This window comes from Manis javanica, chromosome 4 (assembly GCF_040802235.1).
Source record: "Manis javanica isolate MJ-LG chromosome 4, MJ_LKY, whole genome shotgun sequence".
Lineage (NCBI taxonomy): Eukaryota > Metazoa > Chordata > Mammalia > Pholidota > Manidae > Manis > Manis javanica.
The window spans coordinates 9637205-9657896 of NC_133159.1; the positions used below are offsets into that span (position 1 = coordinate 9637205).

A 20692-nucleotide genomic window follows, 5' to 3' on the forward strand; every position below is an offset into this window, starting at 1 on the left:
TGATTACATGCTGGTGGTATAGGGTTTTGCTTTACTATAATTCATTTATCTGTATATTTATCTTTAATACAATTTTTCATGTCTGTGTTCAACTTTACAATACAAAGTCTTCAAATGGAATTACATAGAAGATGGGGCTCCTGTGTACTTGATTGGAAGGACATCGTCCCTTCCTGCCTCCAGCCCTGCCCCAGACTGTAGCCCCTGTCAAACAGAGGGTTTGTTGTGCTCTGTGGTGCACGTTCAATGTCCTTTCCCTGCCACATGGTTAGTTTCAATGGAACAAATAATTTCCTAGAGTTCCTCAATTTTTGTTGAAAGCCCATTTGAAAGCACTTTCTCTGCATGGCCTACTTGACATTGAACATCCTCATTTGTGCCAAGGGTTCTGCCTCTTGAACTTAACCTTATGGTATAAACATCTTTCTATGACAAACTTTTATAACAGCTACAGGAAATTTCATTACATGGATGTACCACAATTTATTGAACCAGTGCTCTATTGATAGGTATTTAAGTGGTTCCTGATTTTATTTTGTTTTTGTTTAATGAATAAACAAGATGATGGCCTTTATCCCAATGGACTGAGTTCTGTGGGGATAGGGCCTCAGTCTAGTCACCGGTGCACTGCAGTCCCCACTCAGGCCCCAAGACATAGCAGGTGCTCCATGAAATGACCATGTAATGAATGAATGAAGAGTAACTGAATGGTCCCTGTTGTATCAGTTGGAGCAAAAGATAGAATTCTTCGTGGAAGGCCCTTAGGTAAGGGGCAGGCAGACTGTGAGTGAGCCTAGTGGTCCAGGCCTTAATCTGTGGTTTTAAATCTCAGCCCTACTTAATCTCTCTTTCCTTCCAAATCCTCATCTGTAAAAAGGGCATAATCATGGCACCTGCTTCATAGGGTGGCTGCGAGGATTAAGTGAATGAAAACCTGCAAATATCTCAGCATGGGCCCGGCACATTAGCAACTCATTAAGTAGCAGAAGAATGTGGTGATCTCAACTCACCCTTGTTGTAAAAATGTAGTAAGGATGACGCCTCTCAGGATGTAACAACATGGAAACCAGGTCCTCCTGGGTCTTGCTGTTGTGGCGGCTCTTGTTGGTTTAATTTGCCTTTTGAGGTCAGCTTTGCTTCTGAAGAATCAGCTGCTCCCTTAAGAAGAGTGTTTATGCTCAGAGTCTGTCACCATGGAGACAGTCAACAGTAGGGAATCCAAGATCACATCATCCCTGGAGGCTGGAAGCGAATTCTCTTGGGGCCCTTTTATTCTGTGCAGTTGGCAGGGTATCATCCACTCAGAAGGGTGGCTGGGAAGAAAAAAAGGTACCCCAAACTCAGCAACTTCACATTTTACCACCGCCACAACCTTAAATTGTGTCAAGTCAAAGGAGCTTGGGGAAAGTTCCTACCATGCAGTGTTTGACTGATCTGAGTCCACAGCCACTGTCTACTCCAAGTTGGAAGATTGAGACCAAGTATTCAACTAGAGTGCTCACTGGAAATTGGGTGGAAGAGAGGAGGAAGGTAAGAAAAGAGAGAAGGTGGACAGAGGGCTGGGGGATTGGGTACTGGCAGGAAACTACTATTTCCAAATTAAGGGCCTTAAGTAAGTTATATCTTAAGAACATAGCATTAGGGTCTCTGTGCTCTACATAGGGAATTACATTCAGGCAATCATCAAAGTTCCCATTATACCTTGAAAACGTCATAGCAGTGGTGTCAACAGAGTTGTGCCTCAAAGTACCATTTCAGTGCAGTGTTTCTAGGCAACTGATGTTCCCTGTGGCTAATTCCTGTGCACCTGGATTTGGAGAGTCTTCTCTCCCTGGTATGACCCTTTCCAGAATGTGCTGCCTGCAATAATGTCTACAGATGAGCAGCTGCTCTCTGACACCTGTTCCACAACCTTGCCCTTCCTGTGCATTTCAGTTTTTACTTTCAAAACAGACTGAATTGCCTCTTCGTGTTCCCGTGTGCTTTGAAAGCCATCACAAAATATTTTGCCTGAAATTGGCCTACTTGAAATGGAATATCTTTACTTGTGGCAATCCAGACTAAGCCACTTACCTGTCTGCATCCAGACATCCTCATGTTTTCTTAGGAAATAGGCAAGGAAAAGAGGGTGCCATAGAATTGAAATCTTTGGTGTAAGTGTGGGGAAGGTTGATAGTAACTTCTGAGAATTGCAAATGGCTGTTTTTATGGAGAACATGAGCATTTACCACCCCTCTGGCTAGATATGGCCTGTGGCCATTGTTAGCTCTGACTGCACTTGGCCTTGTTTTGGAAAGCAAGATGTGTAAGGAGCAGAATGGAAACAAAACAAAACAGGATCCAACTGTATGCCATCTATGAAACTGTCTTTAGATCTAGGGACATGCATAGGATGAAAATGAAAGGATGGAAAAAGATATCTCATGCAAACAGTGACCAAAAGAGAGTAGAGTAGCTATACTAATATCATAAAAAATAGATTTTAAGACAAAAGATGTTGCAAGAGCCAAAGAAGTTCAGTATGTATTGAAGAAAGGGGCATGAAGAAATAGAAAATTTGAATAGACCTATAACTAGCAAGGAGATTGAAACATCAATCAAAAGTTTTCCCAAAATAAAATCCCAGGACTAGATGGTTTCATTTGTGAATTCTACTTAGCATTTAACTACCTTAACATAATGAAGGCCTTACATGAAAAGCCCATAGCTAACATCATACTCAATGATAAAGGACAAAAATCTTTTCCTTTAAGATCAGAAATAAGACAAGGATATCTGCTTTTGCCACTTCTATTTAACGCAGTATTGAAAGTCTTAGCTAAAGCAATTAGGCAAGAAAAAAAATGAGAAGCTTAGAAATTAGAACAAAATGATATCTGTCTGCAGATGACATGATCTTATATGTACCAAACCCTAAAGACTACAGATGCACAGACCAAAAGAAACAAGAAAAAAAAAAAGGCAGGAAAACCTGTTAAAACTATTAAATTCAGCAAAGCAGCAGGATACAAAATCTAAAAAGAAAATTAGGAAAACAATTTTTTTTTCAACAGCATCAAAAATAAAATACTGAGGAATAAATTTAACCAAGGAGGAAAAAGACATACTGAAAACTTTATAACATTGTTAAAGAAATAAAAGAAGACACAAACAAACGTAAAGATACCTTGAGTTCGTTGAGAATTAGGCTTGGGGTTGATTAATGATTGTGCATTGAGTCCCTTATACAGAATTTTATTGTTGTTAACAACCATATGATCAATAAATATGAGAGATGCCCTCTCAAAAAAAAATAAATAAATAAAGTAATTAATTAAAAAAAATAAATAAAAGACACCTTGAGTTCAAGGATGGGAAAACCTAATGTTATTAAAATGTCAATACTACCCAGAACTATGTACAGATTTAATGCAATACCAATGATGCTTTTAGCAGAAATAAAAAAATTCACCCTAAAATTCCTTAGGAATCTCCACAGACAGAACAATCTTGAAAAAGAAGAACAAAATTGGATGATTCACATTCTCTGATTTCAAAACTTATTACAGAGCTACAGTAGTCAAAACAGTGGAATACTGGCATAAAAGCAGACAAATAAGCCAATGGAATAGAATAAAGAACCTAGAAATAAACCCTCACATATCTGGTCAAATGATTTCAACAAGGTGCTAATGGAGAAAGGACAGCCTTTTCAGCAAATGGTGCTGGGAAAAGTGTATAACCACATGCAAAAGAATGAAGGTAAACCCTTACCTCACATTCTACATAAAAATTAATTCAAAATGGATCAAACACCTAGATATAAGACCTAAAACTATAAAACTCTTAGAAGAAAACATAGGTGAAAATCTTCATGACATTGCATTTGGCAATTTCTTACATATGACACCAAAAACATAGGCAACAAAGAAAAAAAATGGATAAATGGGACTTAATCAAAATTGAGAACTTTAATGCATCAAAGAACTCTATCAATAGAATGATAAGGCAGCTCATGATAATAGGAGAAAATATGTGCACATCCTATATGTGATAAAGGATTAATATCCAGAATATATAAAGCCTGCTATGATCCAAAAACAACAAAAACTCAATTAAAAATGTGAAAAGTACTTGAACATACATTTCTTCAAAGAAGATATACAAATGGTCAAGAAGCACATGAAAAGATGTTCAACATCACTAATTATTAGGGAAACCAAAATCAAAACCGTAATGAGATACCCCTTCATACCCATTAGAATGGCTATTATTTAAAAAAATAAATAAATGGTGAGGATGTGGAGAAATTGAAACCCTTGTGCATTGCTGGTGGGAATGTAATATGGCATAGCCACTATGATAGATGGTATGGTAGATCCTCAAAAAATTAAACAGAGAATTGCCATATGGGTGGCAATTCTACTTTTAGGTATATACCCAAAAGAATTGAAAGGGTCTTGTGAAGAGATATTTGTACATTCATGTTCATAGCAGCACTATTGAGAGCAGCCACAGGTAGAGGTAATTCAATGACAGATGAACAAATAAACAAAATGTGGCATAGACATATAATAGAACATTATTTAGCCTGTAAATGGAACACGATTCTGACATATGCTACGATGCAGATGAACCATGAAGGTCCTGGGCTAAATGAAGTAAGCCAGTCACCAAAAGACAAGTACTGTATGATTCCACTTCTAGGGGGACCTGGAGTATCAAATTCAGAGACTTCAGAGACGGAAATAGGGTGGGGGTTGCAAGGGGCTGGGGGAGGGGAGGGCAGGGAGCTGTTCACGGGGCGGAGTGTCCGTCTGAGACGATTAAACAGTGCTGGAGACTGGATGGTGGGGATGGCTGCAGTGTGGCTGTACTTAATGCCACTGAAGGAACACTCAGAAACGGTTAAAATGGTAAATTTTGCTGTGTATATTTTACCACAATAGATTTTTTAAAAAAATCTACCAGTAAACATAATATAATGGGGTTGGAGGCAGGGAGGGAAGAAAGACTGGAGTTGGAAAGACTAGGCAAACAAAGAAGAAAAAGACAGGGAGGAGGCTAGCAGGGGGCAGGGCAGGGGGAGAGGGTGGGAAAGGGGACACTGCAGACCGTGGGAGCGGTCAGGTGACCCCACAGCCGCTTTCCCGAGGGGTGAATGCCCTGATGCCCAGATCTGCCCTTTCTCTGCCCCACTTCCGGTGGCCCGAGAGGGGAGGGACGAAGCAGAATTGAGAAGGGGCATCACATCACGGAAGTCCCCCTGAATATCTGGTCTTTTCCAGTTCACCAAAGCCACTGAGAAAACACCCCAGTGCATCTACAGAAAAGAGTACGTCCCCTTCCCATGCCACAGACCGGACCAGATTTCCAGGTGGTATGCAGAGAGGAGAGTTGAGGTACGGGCACATGAGGGCCCCACACCCAGGCCTGGGCCCCTCCCAGAGCCCCAGGGACACCATCAGTCAACCTCTCGGCCTCGTTCCTTTGCAGGAACATAGGAGTGGGCTCATCCGCACCCTCGCCAGCCCACACTCTGCCCAGGGCCTTCACCCTTATTTACCCCAGGGGCTGATGATCAGACTAATCTCAAGCTGGTAGCCTTCCCCGGCCCGGTCCCCAGCACTTTCTGGATCATTCCAACAGGGCACAGGCAGGGGATGTGGGAAACACACACACACACACACACACACACGCACGCACGCACGCACGCACGCACGCACGCACACACGCACGCACGCACGCACGCACGCACGCACGCACGGTAAATGCTGAAGCAAGGTGAATACGGTGAGGACTCTCACAAGGTGCTCCAAAAGCAAGTATTGAGGATGTCTGGGCCACAGTGCTTGAATCACCTGTGCCCCCGTTTCCTGTTCTTTTGCATTAAAAGTCAAGAGCCAATCGGCACGCTCTCACTCACTAGCTGCCTGTGTGTGCCTCGTGTTCCAGGCCTCCAGGGTCACGGCAGCCTCAGGACATGCTCCCCACCCCCTCCCCACCTAACCCTACACCTGCCTAAACTCAGGGTGGGGGCACAGAATGAGGGGTGGACATCTGCCAGAACGGGGTATTTGGGAGCTGGAATGGACCCAAATGACTGAGCAGCTCAGAGAAAATGTGCCCACGGGCGATAAGTGTCTTGTCTGAAGCTGTGAAGCTGGTTGGTAAGGGACTAAGCAGGTGGCTGCTCTGCAGGCCAAGCAAGGAGCATCTTTAGATTCCTTTTCATCATCTCCTGGAGTTGACTATCTTCGGCATTTGGGGAACCAGGTCAGGATAAACAGTGCCAAATTCTCAGCTCTGAGCTGGCCTGTCTGAACTGTGCCGCCATCTCTGGATTGTGCTGGCATTTCTGGACCATGCTGGCATCCTCGGACCAGGTTGATGCTCTGGGGCTGTTGACCTTTGCCATTAGTGTGCCCTGAAGACACCAGGGCATTTGAATATAAGGAAGTCAAAATTAGAAGCCTCCATGTGGGGCTCCTGTCCCTCAACCATCAGCGTGTATAAGGCACTCAGCCTAGCTCCCCATACATGCTAGTGCCCTTCCTTGAAGATCTTGGACCCATTATAAACCTTGACAAAGGGCATAACCACACATAACACAGTATGCTTAAAATTAAGAAGACCCCCTTCTCCAACCCTCCCAATACAAACGCGAACAGAGCAGAGCAATAGGATATCTCATTTCTAAGGACTCTGCTCAAATCTCCTGCCCTGTGCGGGGAGCCCCTCAGCTTCCACGCGGCTGCTTCCGTGCCACCAGGACTGTGCGTGCTTCATTCTGCCCTTGCCTCCTCGGACAGTTTCCCTTCCAGCTCCTACTTGGCTCTCTCCCCTTCTTAGGCAAATGCTGATATGTGCGTAGCTGGAGTTGCCATCCCCCATCTCCCAGGAGGACTTCCTTCCCAGGCGTTTCCCCCTAGGCAGGTGTATTAATTGCATTTTTAAACTTTCTTTATTTTAAATGATTTGACATCTTAGAGGCCTGGCCAATCCTGGAGGGACTACCCTCCCAGGGCTAGCTAATTCCTAGGGATAGTGAACAACTTGCCTGCAAGCGTGTCTTTTGGATGCAAACCAACCAACCCAGAATCCATACCTCCAACCACTCCTTTATCTGACGCTCACAGACCAAGCCAATGTCTCCCTGCCCTGAATCACTTGAGGGGCAAGTACTGACAACCAGCGGCACCCCTGTAGCCCAGAGCCTACTGATATTATCCAAATCATGCGATCTTTTTTTTTTAAAGTTCTAATTTCTCTATTTTCATTTACTTTTTTACTATCAAATGCACATTACAGTGGTTCAGCAGTCCTCCTCCCCCTTTCCCCCACCTCCACTGGCTCCCCTCCCCCGTGGTAACCACTAGTCCCTTCTCAGTGTCAGTGAATTCTAATGTTGTTCTGTTCCTTGTTTTGCTTTGTTTTCATATTCCACAAATAAGTGAAACCATATGGTATTTGTCTTTCTCCACCTGACTTATTTCACTCTAGCTCCATCCATGCGGTTTCAAACCATGCAATCTTAAACTTCTCAAACTTGCCCACCTGTCCCGCCCAGTGCTTCCCTTGGAAACCGCACTAGGGCTCTGGGCCATGCTCTCCGCTGTACCTTCTGTGACTCTGGTGCGTCCCCGTGTGGCCCTGTGTGATGTGGCATGCTTTCTCCTCTTGGGAATTGGAAGAAACTCTTCTTTCAAAGGTGGTTGTCTTTCTGTCTGTCACCTTTCCATACCTGATCAAAACAAAAATGTGGGGCACATAATCCAGACAGCAGAGCCATATCCTAAACCAAGAGAAAACCAAGAGAGACAGCACGAAAATCCGTGTTGGCCTATCTCTTTCCCCTGCCTTGATGCCCCTTAGCACTTCCCTTGGTCGATGGGAACTGTTCCAACTTGCTTTCTGTGGCATTGGAAATAGACCCCAGTCACCTGGTGATGAGGATCTTGGGAATCCCTGCTTAATGTCTGTGTCCATCTCCCTCGTCCCTCTCTGGCATTGTGCTCGGACTTATTTATGGAACCAACACTTGAAATATGTGTGCCGCCTGCATTTCCAGACCATGGCAGACATAGACCTCCCTGTCTGCTCAGGACAAGGGGACAGGCATGGAAATCCACATTATCATCCCCTGTAAATCAGCCCAGTCCCCTAGGATTCCCTTCCAGGGCCAAGAAGATTTTCTTAGAAAAAGTACTGATTCAGGCAAACGTCTCATGGTAAGGAGAACATGGCTTTCTTCTCCCTGTAAATAACTCCCTTCACCAAAGAAATCACTCCCTGAGTTCCCAGCTGAGGGAGCCATAAATCCTTTGCAGGAGAAGACAATTTACGGAGCGTTCTCTGACTCTTCCCACAGTAACTGATTGAAATACAAGGTGCATATGTCTGGCTCCACATTTAATGTCTTTCACTTGCCTTGGAAATCCGTGCTTGGACGGATGAGACTTGAGACAAATCAAAAGGTGTGATTTCAGATCACAGGGGCATTGTGGTGAGGTGGCTCTGACTCCCCCTATTCAGCTGGGTGTCCTTTCATTTCAGTCTGTCCCCATAGCTCATTCTAGGGGTGAATTGACTTGGCCTAGGCTGGGGACCCCTCCCAGAGAGCCCTGACTGCAGCTGTCTTGCCCATGGGTTTCAGCCCCGGACAAGTTCACTATGGACTCAATGAGACCGAAAAAATGGCAATGGAAAGTTCTTGGGCTGAGAGCGTTTATACCCAACTTTATTCCCACGGTGGCAGGTCAGTCACTAGAATCCCGTTCACTCAGAGCAAGTCTGCATGCAGCAAGTTGGTCTCTGCCTCTGGGCTTTTCTGTCCCTGCAGCCGTCTCAGTCTCTGTCCTCAGCACTGCCACCATTCCAGTCTCTGCTCTCCTGCAGCTGTGCAGCAGCCCAGAGCACTGGGCAGAGAGCTCTTCGTATAGAGTCAGTAACAACGTATTGCCCACACGTGTGTAGTGAGCTAGCCAACCAGGGCCAGGTGAGAATCCTGGCCACAGGAACCTTCACTTTACCCACAGCGCTAAGCTGGGATGTGTTTGAGGCGGAGCCGCATCAGAGGTGGAGTTGGGGACAGACCAGCGGGTCCCAAGTTTGGTGACCCCAAAGACTCAGGGAGCCACACTGGCCCCAGCCTGTGGAAGCCACTTCCCCATTAGCACCACAGACCTCCATGGCTGGGAGCTTCTGCCTCCATCCCCGGCCAGGTAGACGCCATGCTCCCATCAGTAACATGCCCACTGTGTCTGTCTGTCTGTCCAGGGGCTCCCGTACAAACATCTGATCACCCACCATCAGGAGCCTGCATACCACTATCTGATCAGCACGTATGATGACAATTACAACCGGCATGATTATAACCCAGGCCTGCCCCCAAGCCGCACCTGGAGTGGACATAAGCTGCTGTGGCTCCCGGAGAAAGCCGACTTCCCCCTTCCTGGTATTTTTGTAATTCAGGCTTCTCCCCTGCAGAGGGCTGCGGTGTGCCTGACTCATGGGGAAGGACCCACGTGGGGGACCCTGGCTCCAGGACAGCCTTACAAAGAGATGCTACGGTCCTTATTCTAAATAGGACCTGGGGGTGCTATTTAACTCCCAGGGCTGCTGCCTCCCTGTCCCCTTGACACAGGAGGATGCTGTCTGTGTGATGAAGTGCTCGCCTGTGCACCGGGGCAGTACGTGTACCTGGAGCACAGGTGCAGGAGCAGCCTTCCCACGCTCTCCTGTCAGTCACAAACGGGGGCTGATTACTCCCCAGACGCCGAGCCCTGTTGTAGCACCTGCGAACACAAGAGTGACCAGCAGGGAGGAAGCTTGCCCTCAGGGAGTCGACATTCCTCTGGGGAGACAAAGGAGACACCAGTAATGAATAAGATTACTTAAGATCTAGTAAGTAGGATAATTTTGGACTAGGACATTGTCCAGATGGAGAAAAGAAAATAGGTGATGGATAGAAGGTGAGGTGGCTGTTTGTGAACCTCCTTTGGGTGGAAGGATGAAGGATGGGCTTTCTGGGGGAGACAGTGGAGCTGAGAAGGAGGGAGCCACACAGGGATTGGTGGGCAGAGCATTCCAGGGAAGGGCAGAGCAAGTGAAAAGGTCCAAAGCCGGAGCAGAGGAAAACCACAGGGCGGCTCCCAGGCCCTGCAAGGGCTGTGGACTTGGCCCTTCCTGGAGTAACCAGACTGCGGAGGGATTTGCGTTTGAAGCCACCGCCAACCCCCCATGCTTTGCCTGCATCTCTTTGTAGATCCATCTTGTTGCAAAGGGATGCATTAGTCAAAGAGTGGTGCCCTGTGGGCTGGGACAGTTACGGGGAGGCAACGGGGTCCTCCTCAGCCAGGCTTGGGGCTGGCATTCCCAAGCTCTCTCCAGCGGCCCTGGTCCCCCTGAGCACAGAGGAAGCAGGGCCCATGCTGAGGCTCTCAGGGGCTGGCCAAGCCTGTACCTTCCTGCGAGCCTCTCTCTGCCCTCAGTGCCCTGCCAGCCTATGACCCTGAGGTAGCAGCCTGGGAAAACGCATTCCCCCAGCCAGCTGGGCAGCCTCCTCTGGTCACCCAGACCCTGGTTTCTCTTGCAGCTCCCCCGACAAACTACGGACTCTACGAGCGGCTGAAGCAGAGGTGGCTCACACCTGAAGCTGCCCCGAGGGAGAGCGTTTACACCTCATCCTATCCCAGACCGCCGCTGTGTGCCCTGTCCAGGCGGGAGCACGCCATCCCCGTCCCGCTCCCCGGCCTGCACCCTGCCCCACGCATCTGAGAATTGCACCCCCCTGGCAGTGAGGCAGAACCGACTGGCGATCCCCTGCCCTGCTGGGCCTGCCAGACAGCAGGCGGTGCAGCTCCACCCAGAGTTTTAAATCCAGCTCATCTGGGGGCCTTAGAATCATGGTCTGTGTTGGACTGTTCCCCACCTTCCTCCAAACCACCGGCTCCTTTCTCTTCCATCCCACAATTAAAGCTCTTTGGCGACGGTGTGTCATGTATGTACAGAAGGCAGAAAGTCAGAACAAACTGGAAGGACCCTTAAGGTCCACTCCCCTGTTTCTTGGTGGGGTGGGGGTGGCACGGACCCCAGGGAGCAGAGAGAGGGAAGCCCACAGCATCTGCCCCCAACCTCCCAGCCCAAGGATCTTTTACTGTGAGAGAGCCCTGTTGCTGAGACCTCAGAGGCATGTCCTACCACCTGATGGAGAGGCCAGCCTCGGGCTGAGGATGACGTGTCTCCAGTCTTCCTCTCTGGCTGTCAGGATTTGGTGGTAATGGCCAAACTGCCTCATGCCCCCTCCACACTGTTTGTATTCACTGCTTTGGGCACAGTATATAGTTAGTGCTTAATAATCACTGGCTGAATGAATGAATGGATGAATGAACTGTTACCTCTTTTGAGGCTCCTCTCTGGACGTGCACTCATTATGTCCCACTCTGGTTCACTCTGAGACTCCATCCAGCTGCTTGCCCCAGATCCTACCCTGCAGTGGATCCCCATGTCCAGGCCCCATCCCCTCCTGATGCCCGGAGAGCCCTTGTTCTTCCCAGGACTGAGCCAGCTTCTCCCACTCCTGACTCGGAGGGAAGTGAGCCCCTAGATTCCTCTGCCACCTTCAGAGAAGAAGTCACCTCTCTGCTTCCCCATCCTTTAGGACCAGCCCATCCGTCCACACCGGTGGTATCAGTGTGACTCTGTGGTTCTGCCTGCATGTCTCACGTGTTCAGCCACTAAAAACAAACAACCAACAAACAACAGGTGTCTTTTCTGCTGTGTGGAAAAATGAATAGATATAACTATTCTCTCATGAATCTTTTCCTTACATTTTTGGCACCTGCTACCACATTCTAGCAAATCAAGGGGAAAAAAGACACACAAAAAATGGAGCCAGTATTATTGTGGTTGAGCGTGTAGTAAAAGTCAGGATCTGGGCCTGGGTGGGATCATGTCATTGACTCGTCACCACTGCCGTCCATGGGGATTATAAAGGCCATTTCTGTTTTACTGATGGAGGGACAGGCAACAGAGATCAATCGGCTGGGATGAGGTCACACAGGGATCGGGTCCTAGAGCTGGACCTAGACAGGCTGGTCCTAGCGTGTGCATGCTTAGCCCTTGTGCAAAGCTGTGCCAGCACAGAAATGCCAGCAGAAACTTTGGGGACCAGCTGGGTGTATCTGGGTCTGCCATGCACTTAGGTCATGGTCACATGTGTGTGACTGGCAGACAAGTAGCACGACTCAAAGTGCAGAAAGCTGGAGGGTTTGCCCCCCCTTTCAAGGACTCCTGCTGGCTCCAGACCTCCTACTCTAGGGTTACCGCAGCACCCACTCCAGCCTCCACTCCTTTCTCCAAGAGTCTGTTCAATGATGCTGTCTACTGGAGTCAAAAGTTCCATGAAGTCAGAGCCTGGCACACTCGAGATGCCTAGGAATGTTTGTTGAATGACCGACTGACAGGTAGAAGGAGGTTGTGTTGGGAGAAGAGCTCCAAGTGACCACTGTGGGTTGGCCTTCCTCATACCCCCAGCAGCCATCTGTTCATTCCACACACATCCACTGAGCCGTGATCAAGTCCATGATCACTGACCTCACAGAGCTGCAGGAATGGCATGTGTGTGTGGCTCCAGGTTGGGAAGGAGCTTGGCAGGTCTGTTAAAGGCCCAGAAAGATGGTGTATTAGTTTGCTTTTGCTGCTGAAACAAACACCACTGGTGTAAGGGCTGAAACAACACAAATTCATTCTCTTACAGCTTGGGAGGTGCTCTGGAGGTCCACACTGGGTCCGCAGGGCTCGTTCCTTCCAGAGGCTTTGGGGTGGATTGTTTCCTTGCCGTCTCCAGCTTCTAGGGGACGCCTGCTCTCTTCAACTCACGGTCCCTTCCTCCATCTCCACAGCCAGCATGAGCATCTTCTTTCCTGTCTTCCTTTCTTCAGGAGCCTTGTGATGACATTGTGCCCGTGGGATAATTCAGGACAATTCCCTCTCTCAAAATCCTTAGTCACATCTGCAAAGTTCCTTTTGAATGTACACATATTCACAGGTTCTGGGAATGAAGATGTGGACATGTAGGGAGACACTGTTCATGTGAGTGTCGTGCCTGGATACAAGGCAAGAGTTCTCTGTGCCCACACATGTTCCATCACTTAACCCCCAATAGGCCAAGTCCTCTCCAGGCAGTCGGGAAGGTGGAGGGGCAATGGTGGGAGGTGTAGGTGGGACTGAACAGAGCCCAAGGCCTCTGGCTCTTGCACTTGGTCAGTGCCTCTTGGTCTCACACATACACACACACAGTTTAAAAAAGCTGCAGACACTACAGTGACCACAAGTACTAGGACCAGACTAGGTGTTCAAAAGTCAGACTAAAACACTGCAACCAGATTAACAAATTGGGCTGCACAACCCAGAGCAGTGGCCCTGGTTGGACCAGGATGGAGGATTTCCCTACCTTTTCCAAAACAGTGGGAAGGAGAGAGGAATTGAGCCAGGGCACCCTTGCCCTGCACTCCTGCTTCCCCTCAGTTCTCAAACTGGAACAGCATCAGCACTGCCAGGGTGGTGGGGAGTGTTTGTTAAAACACCGGTGTTGGTCCCACCCTCTGAGTTTCTAGATCAGGAGGCCTGGGTGGGGCTGAGAACTCACATGTCTAACATGTTTCAGGTCAAGCTGAGGATGCTGATCCAGGGAACACACTTTGGGAACCATTCCGTAGGCTGAGCGACTCGACTTTCATTTTACTTGTGCAGTTTCTTCAGAATAACAGATTCTGCAGTGAAAACAATGCAGTAAACATCTGGACCTGAGGCTCCCAGGCTTCCTCCAGCAACAGCAGGAGGCCAGGACTCCAGAATGTGATTGTGAAGCCGAAAGTGGGCAGCGCCCTGCCAGGGGCTGGAGCCACAAGCCCAGGCAATACCCAAAAGCACTCAAATAGGCTGGCCTTAAAATTTCAGTGCCACTGAGAACTCGAAGAAGGCACTGCTCCTCTCTGAATCGCTCGATTCCACTACCAGTGGGTACAATGATCTTCTCTAATTCAGATAAAAATCCTGAGCCCAGAGCCTGGTGCATAATAAACCTTCCATAAATAGCAGCAGCTGTTGTTCAACACAGACAACAAGCTGGAAAACAGCCAAGGCCCCGGAGGACAACTTAGACTTGAGGAAGGATCCACTCGTGTGCCAGCCCTTTCCTCTGCCAAGACACGATGCTTTGACTGTGGAGCAGGGCACCTTAGGAGCCAAGCCTGGGAGGCACCCCTAGGGCTCAGCTCACTGGCTGGGAAAAGCCTGCCCTCTGGTGGCCAACTTGACAATTTGCAGGGGGTTATGGTTTCAGGTTCAGGGTTTCTCTGTGATTGACACTAACTCTGAAGAGTAGATGTGAAAATAATCCAAAACCAGATTTTCTGTTTGTTCTTGGAAAACATCTGGTGGCTGATGGTGAACTTAGGGGTACTGACGCCAGAAAAATTCATGCATGAATTTGAAAGCAAACCCTTGTTGGTCTGGAAGCCTTGTGGGGCGCACGCTGAGGTCCCAATTCCAGCCAGTCATTAACTTGTCGAGCACATCACCTCAGCTGAGAAAATGGGATGTCTCTGAGGTCCCTGGAGAGACCGGGGTGGAATTGTGGTTACCCAGTTGTTCCTGGATCTGGCTTTTGAGCTGGGCTGTTTTTTTCCTGGGCTAGAACTCCCACAGCCACTGGCTCAGGAGGAGCTTGGCTGCATGGGGTTTCTGGAACCCAAGTCTCCAACTCCCTCCTCGGATCTTCCTACCCCTTGCCTGCTGCAGGAGCCCTTGCCCCCGAGAGAAGAGTTTCCTTCTCTGTCTGGTGCAAAGCCCCAGCCTCAGGTCAGATTGCCTGGGCATCCTTCTCCATGAGACGCAAATCCTGCTGTTTCCAGGGCTAGTCAGGGGTAAGTGAAGCATGCAGGAGGGAACCAAGTATAACATATAAAGTCCGTGGGAGGCATTTGCAAATAGTATTGAATGAGTGTATATATATATATATATATGATGTTATATGAATAGAATTAGACTGCATAGTTCTGGACTTCTTTTCCCCACTCCATGATGTAATTATCTGAAACCTAGCAAGACCCAATAGACACCTTACATTTCTTTTTTTTCATGCCTGCTCCTTTTCCAAACCTCCCAATCTCAGGAAGACAAGACCAAGCTTGAGGAGGTCTTTTGACCCCTCACATCTCCTATTTGCTCAAGAACAAGTCCTGCTGTCCCACCTCCAGGGCGTCCACAAAGTTGTCCCATGGCCACTCAGTGCATTCCGGGATGCCCCACCAGGAGCAGTGCAGGTCTCCCTCCCGGCTTCTCTACTTCCTCCTTAACTCCCCCGTGGAGCATAGTATGACGCAAAGGATGCGGGGTGGGGAAACGACGGGGCTGGAAAGCGCTCATCAGGTCATGCGGCAGCCCTACTTAGGTGGCCAGCCCTGCCCTGGCAGTCACTTCCCGCCTTCCCAGCCTCCTCTGCCTGTGTTCCCAGTTAGGTTAAGGTGAGGCGGGCCCTCTCTCACCTTCCTTCCCTGGGATGCACGGCAGCAGCCAAGTCTGGGCACACAGTGCCCCCTGATGGCCATAGACGCAGATAGGTTGGATAGTGAGACAAGGGCTTGGAGGAAGGCCGGTCCGCCAGGCAGGGGCTCTGCATCTATAAAAGGCCTTGGTAGAGCAAATGGTTAGGGGAGACCATGGGGTTTCCTCTGACAGCGGGACGTCTCAGTGGGGCCCAGCTGGGATGGCACCTGCTCTGCTGGTGTGCAAATGGAACCAGAAGCCCAGAGCAGTTGGCATAAGGGCGGGCCTAAAGCTCGTCTCTGGGGCTCCCGTCAGACCAGGGTCTGCGTCTGGGCAGGAGAGGACACGGGCTTGTGTCTGGGCCAGTTATCAAAGCACTTCCCAGGAACCTGGACCTTGAATCACCTCCTGCCCTCACAGCAGGGACCTGGCAGGGGGGAAATGCTGGAAAGACATGTGATCCAAGCACTACGCCTGGTGCTCTGAGACTCTAACAGGAGCAGGGTCCATGGAGCTCTGGGCACTGAGGGGGCAAACTGGCCATCCCCCCAGCCCACCCCCCCATGTCCGAAGAACGGTGCCCCGTGAAAGGCTCCTGCCCGCCTCTGCTCTGCCTGCTTTCTTAATGGATTTGCCCATTTGAGACACTTCACATCAGTGGAATCCTACAGTATGTGACCTTGGCTCAGGCAGTTTTTTAATTGAGGTAAAATTTACATAATATAAAATTTACTATTAACCATTATTAACCATTTTAATGAATGCTACAATAAGTGTGACGTTGGTTTTAATTTTAGAGTCTCTTTCACATCTGGCTTAAGATGAGCTAGGAGCTTTGTAGAGCCCCTTCCACAGGCACCCGTGGCCCTGGGCTGAGGGGCACTGGGACAGAACTGGGACAGCAGAGTCTGAGCCCTGTGGCTGGGGTGATGCTCAGGGGACATGTGGTCTCTGTTTCCTGGAGCTGGGGCCACTGTGTGTGAGTCCCATAGCTGCCACGGGACACACCGTGATAGGCAGCCTCGTGCCCTGGGTGGAGCCTGGAGATGGGCAGAGAGTCCATGTTGCTGGATTTGGGGCTGGAGAATGGAGCTGGGATCCTCGAAGGCCAAGACCTGACAGCGTAGGTCAGGAGTGTGGGGGTGTCCCCTGGGCGCTGCTGTACCAGCAGACGAGGCTCCACCCACCAGTGCTACTGCTGCAGAGGAGATGGTGATTGTCCTTCTGTCCAGGCGGCCTGGACACTGAAGGAAACCTAGTCAGGACGGAGTGAGCCCCGGGAGGAGGGACACATGCAGGGGGGGGTGAGTTCAGGGCCAAGGTCCCAGGGGCTCCTGGAAGGGAGGCAGAGAGGGTATCGCCCATGTTCACATGCCTTCTTTGCTAACCCTTACCCAGAGCTGCTGCCAGTCAACGCCTGGCCTCGCAGTGATTTCCCCCGGGAGCACACCCAGACTCCCTGCCCCTCACTAGCTGGGGGAGGCCCCCTCCCCTGCTTCCTCAAGCCCCAGATCCTGCAGGAGCCCTGAGACTGGGATGAAACAATGGTGCCCATCACCTGAGGGCCCTGCCTTTCCACTCGAGCTCCTTCCCAGCTGTCCCCAAAGAATTCTCAAATGTGGTGGTTCTCCTATTAGGACATATAACCTTGTTGGGAACGTGGACCGGGCAGCCCCGGATTCTCTCCACGACCATCCTGTGATGACTGGTAGGCATTTGCTTCATACTGAAGCCGCTTTGGGGTTTAGAGGTCATCTCAGGTGTGTGTTATCAGGTCGGGAATGTCCTGTCACAGGATGTCACAGGTGTCCATCCAGGAAAGCCCCATGCCGGGGGCAAAGGGTGGCAAATGGGACTCAGCAGCCCAGGGCTCTCTGTCTTGACTCGGCAGCCACTTGATAACTCTGTATGTCTTGTCCCTGTGGTTTGTTCTTCGTGGCCTCTGTGTCCGCATAGTCACAGCACAGCAGTACAGGTCACAGCATCTTACATGCATCTGGTTGGAAAATCTCATGGAAGTGAGAGGCAGTGTCTCTCTGAGCTTTAAGTGCTCCACAACTTCTATCCCCATCACTGCTACTTTGAAAGTTTAGACCCTTTCAACTTAGCTTGCTTTGATGGGTCCTAGAAAAATGCATTTTCCTCTCCCAGTTTATCGCCCCTCCAGAGGCCAGACCTGGCCTTGCTGAGTTCCAGACACACTGCTGAACAGGTTCTTTTTAAATGTGTTTGTCCTTTTCTTCCCTCATGGGAGGCTCTTAATCCCGCTGTCTCTTATTCCTCTAGTTCACTGTAGGTTGGCTCTTACTTTTCCAAAACAAAGATGCCTCTATTTTCCTCACTGGTCAAGGAAAAAGAATCTGATTACAGAAAATGTTCAATAAAATACAGAGAAGTTGCGTGGAAATCTAACCCCAATTCCCAGCACTTTACGATAACCAGTGTTATCATTTTAATGACCATCTTCTGGACATCTCAGCATGCCAACTGAAGATGCTCACAAATATGATTCACAATATTCCATGAAGATGAGGCCTGTGTAACTTTCACTCTTTATTCTACAGTGAGGCCTGGTGGAACCCCAGGGATATGGTAAACATTTGTAAGACATGACCTGAAATAAGGAACGAATGGGTGCTATATTCACATGCAATTTTACATAAGTAGGATTGCATTATAAAATCAATCCTATGACCTGCATTTTTCTTCCACCTACTCTAGACAGCATGGTGTCCTTACTGTATTTTGCATGTCTTGTCCAAAAAAACATGGTGAGTCCAACAGAGCCCTTATGCCCTCCCCCACACTGCTCCTCTCCCATTCTGTCTATGTCTTAGTCAGTCCCGGCTGCTCTAACAGGATACCATGGACGTGGGGCCTTAAATGTTTGTTTCTCACAGTTCTGAAGGCTCAGTCTAGGCCAGAACATCAGCACGGATTCCAGTGAGGACCCTCTTCCTAAGTACCCCCCTGACCTCACTCAAACCTAATCACCTCCCAAAGGCCTGACCTCCAAATGCCATCACCCTGGGGATTAAGGTGTCTGCATATGAATTTGGGGGAGACACACCCATTCAGCTGTTAGCCACCTTGATAAACATTCTTTGCTTGCCTGAACTTCAGTCAGAGTCCTGAACCTTCTTCTAGGCCCATCTGTACACTTCTTTGTAAAATCCAGTTTTAGCAAGAACCCTACTAAGTCAGTTTAGCAAGAATCCGCCACCCTTGATACTTGATCAAAATTTCTCCCTCCCTGCTCTCGGTGTCGGATCACTCTGGCCTGCCTGTAGCAGGAATCCTGTTAGCTTGGTTCAGCCAGAATTCCCCCGGAACCGATGTTTCCTCTTGCAACTTTCCCTCCACCCACCCCTGCTCCTTGGCTGTAAATCCTACTGGTCCCCGCTGGATTGGGACTGGAGCCCAATTTGATCCTGGGGTCTCTTTTCCCCTTGGAATAATCGTGAATAAAATTTGCCTTCACTCTAGCTTCTGTCTGTCTGGTTTTCTCCCACCCAGGTCCACAGGGGGTCTTGCTCTGGCAGCAAAGGTGCTTGGGAATAACCCCAGTGATCTAGCTTAGAGCCAGGGGCCTTTGTAGCTTTCCCTACCAGTCCCTGTGTTTTAGAGAATTGGTTACAAGTTGTGACCTGAAAACGATGATCTTGTTTTCTGTTTTCACCCTGCAGCCCTTAAGCCAGAGACCATGTCCATCTCCCTGAGCGCTGTGTCGCTGCATTGCCGGCAGCCGCTCAGGGACAGATGCTTGTGGAGAGAGTCCAGGAGAGAGGAGAGAGGAGGCTGAGGCCTGCAGTTTCCTGGTGAGAAAGTTGCAGTTTCCTGGTGAGAAAGGTAAAGGTTTTAGCAGCCTGTTCAGTGGAAGAACTTGGGTCCAATGAGGCTGACCCCATCTGTGTGTAGGTGGGTGAGTAGACTTGCCTGGAGGCAGTCATCACCCTCCAGGGCGGAGGGGCAGAGAAATGCTGGGGTGTAGAGGGGGGTGGGTGGGAATGTGTTCCCACCCCGGGGGCAAATAAACCTTTGGAGCCAAAATCAGTCAAAGGGAGAAATAAAATGGGAGAAACCTGTTTATTGTTTACAAGAATCCTGGCTCTGTTAGTCTACTGCTTGGCCTCTCTCACGAAGGCCCCAGCCAACCTCTCTGGTCTAGGTTCGGCTCCTGCTCCACCCCCCTTGTAATCACTGATTGATATGGAGATGCACTAAGGCCCGGCGAGGGATTCTGGGAATACTGCCATTTTACCCACAGTCCCCATCTCCTGGGCTGGCCCACTGCCACCAAGGAGTCCAGCAAAAAGATTTGGGAAAGGAGAATATGAGACTATTTCGCAAAAGCCCTCACCTGGGGATGATGTCAAATGTTGAACTTGAGACCCTGAGGGCCCTGCCCTCCCATTCCCCACCCCCAACCCTGCCCTCACCCCAGGACCCTAGCTGAGCCAGCCCGGCTCCCAGGGGTGAGACTCCCAGAACACCACCCAGGAGGGGTGGAAACCTGCTGTGACTCGGGAAGGGAAGGAGCCGGGGGAGCTCCCTCCCCGCCAGGTGCCTCTGGCCCCCTCCCTGGATCTGGCTGCACTGTTCTGGGGCCTCCGCAGGCCACCCTCAGTGGTCCCGCAGGTGTCTTCTCCAGGGGAGGGGGACAAGGATATTCCAGGGGCTTGCTGTCAGCACCCTTTTTCTTTAATGGGGCCAATGTGGGGAGGTGCCTCATTTGGGTAAAAAGCAAGTGAATTCAGACCCTGCTCCCTCCATTTTCCTGCAATGTGACCTTGACCAGCCAGGGGCTCCCCTCCCTCCACAGACCCTGTTGTCTCAAGCTCCCAGTCCATCGCCCAGAGACGCTTGAACGCGGAAAGGATGATGTTCCGCAGGAAGTGACAATGGCAAGAAACTTCGCAGTAACAGAACTTCCAGGGAAGGGATGTTTTATGACACTGGAAGCACAAAGGATTAAATGCATCAAGCTGGTCCAGCCCCAGAAAGTACCATTCACCAAAGCATAGAAAACATCCCCTGTCATCCTTTAAACCAAAGAAGGCCACCACTGTTCAAATATGCTTGTTTCCTTTTTTTTTTAACAAAGCAATAAAGCACCTTAATTCTCAATGTGTTAAGGTACAGTGCACTATATAAATATTAG

General features: G+C 49.3%; 1 protein-coding gene across 1 annotated transcript; it reads left to right on the forward strand.

Annotated features, from left to right (window-relative positions):
• Positions 1-1057: 1057 nt before the first annotated feature.
• CFAP107 (cilia and flagella associated protein 107) lies at positions 1058-11726 on the forward strand. Its single transcript, XM_017669776.3, has 4 exons — positions 1058-1530; positions 5268-5381; positions 9259-9436; positions 10577-11726. The coding sequence occupies exons 1-4, from the start codon at positions 1417-1419 to the stop codon at positions 10756-10758; spliced, it is 588 nt and encodes a 195-aa protein (XP_017525265.3). The 5' UTR covers positions 1058-1416; the 3' UTR covers positions 10759-11726.
• Positions 11727-20692: the final 8966 nt, after the last annotated feature.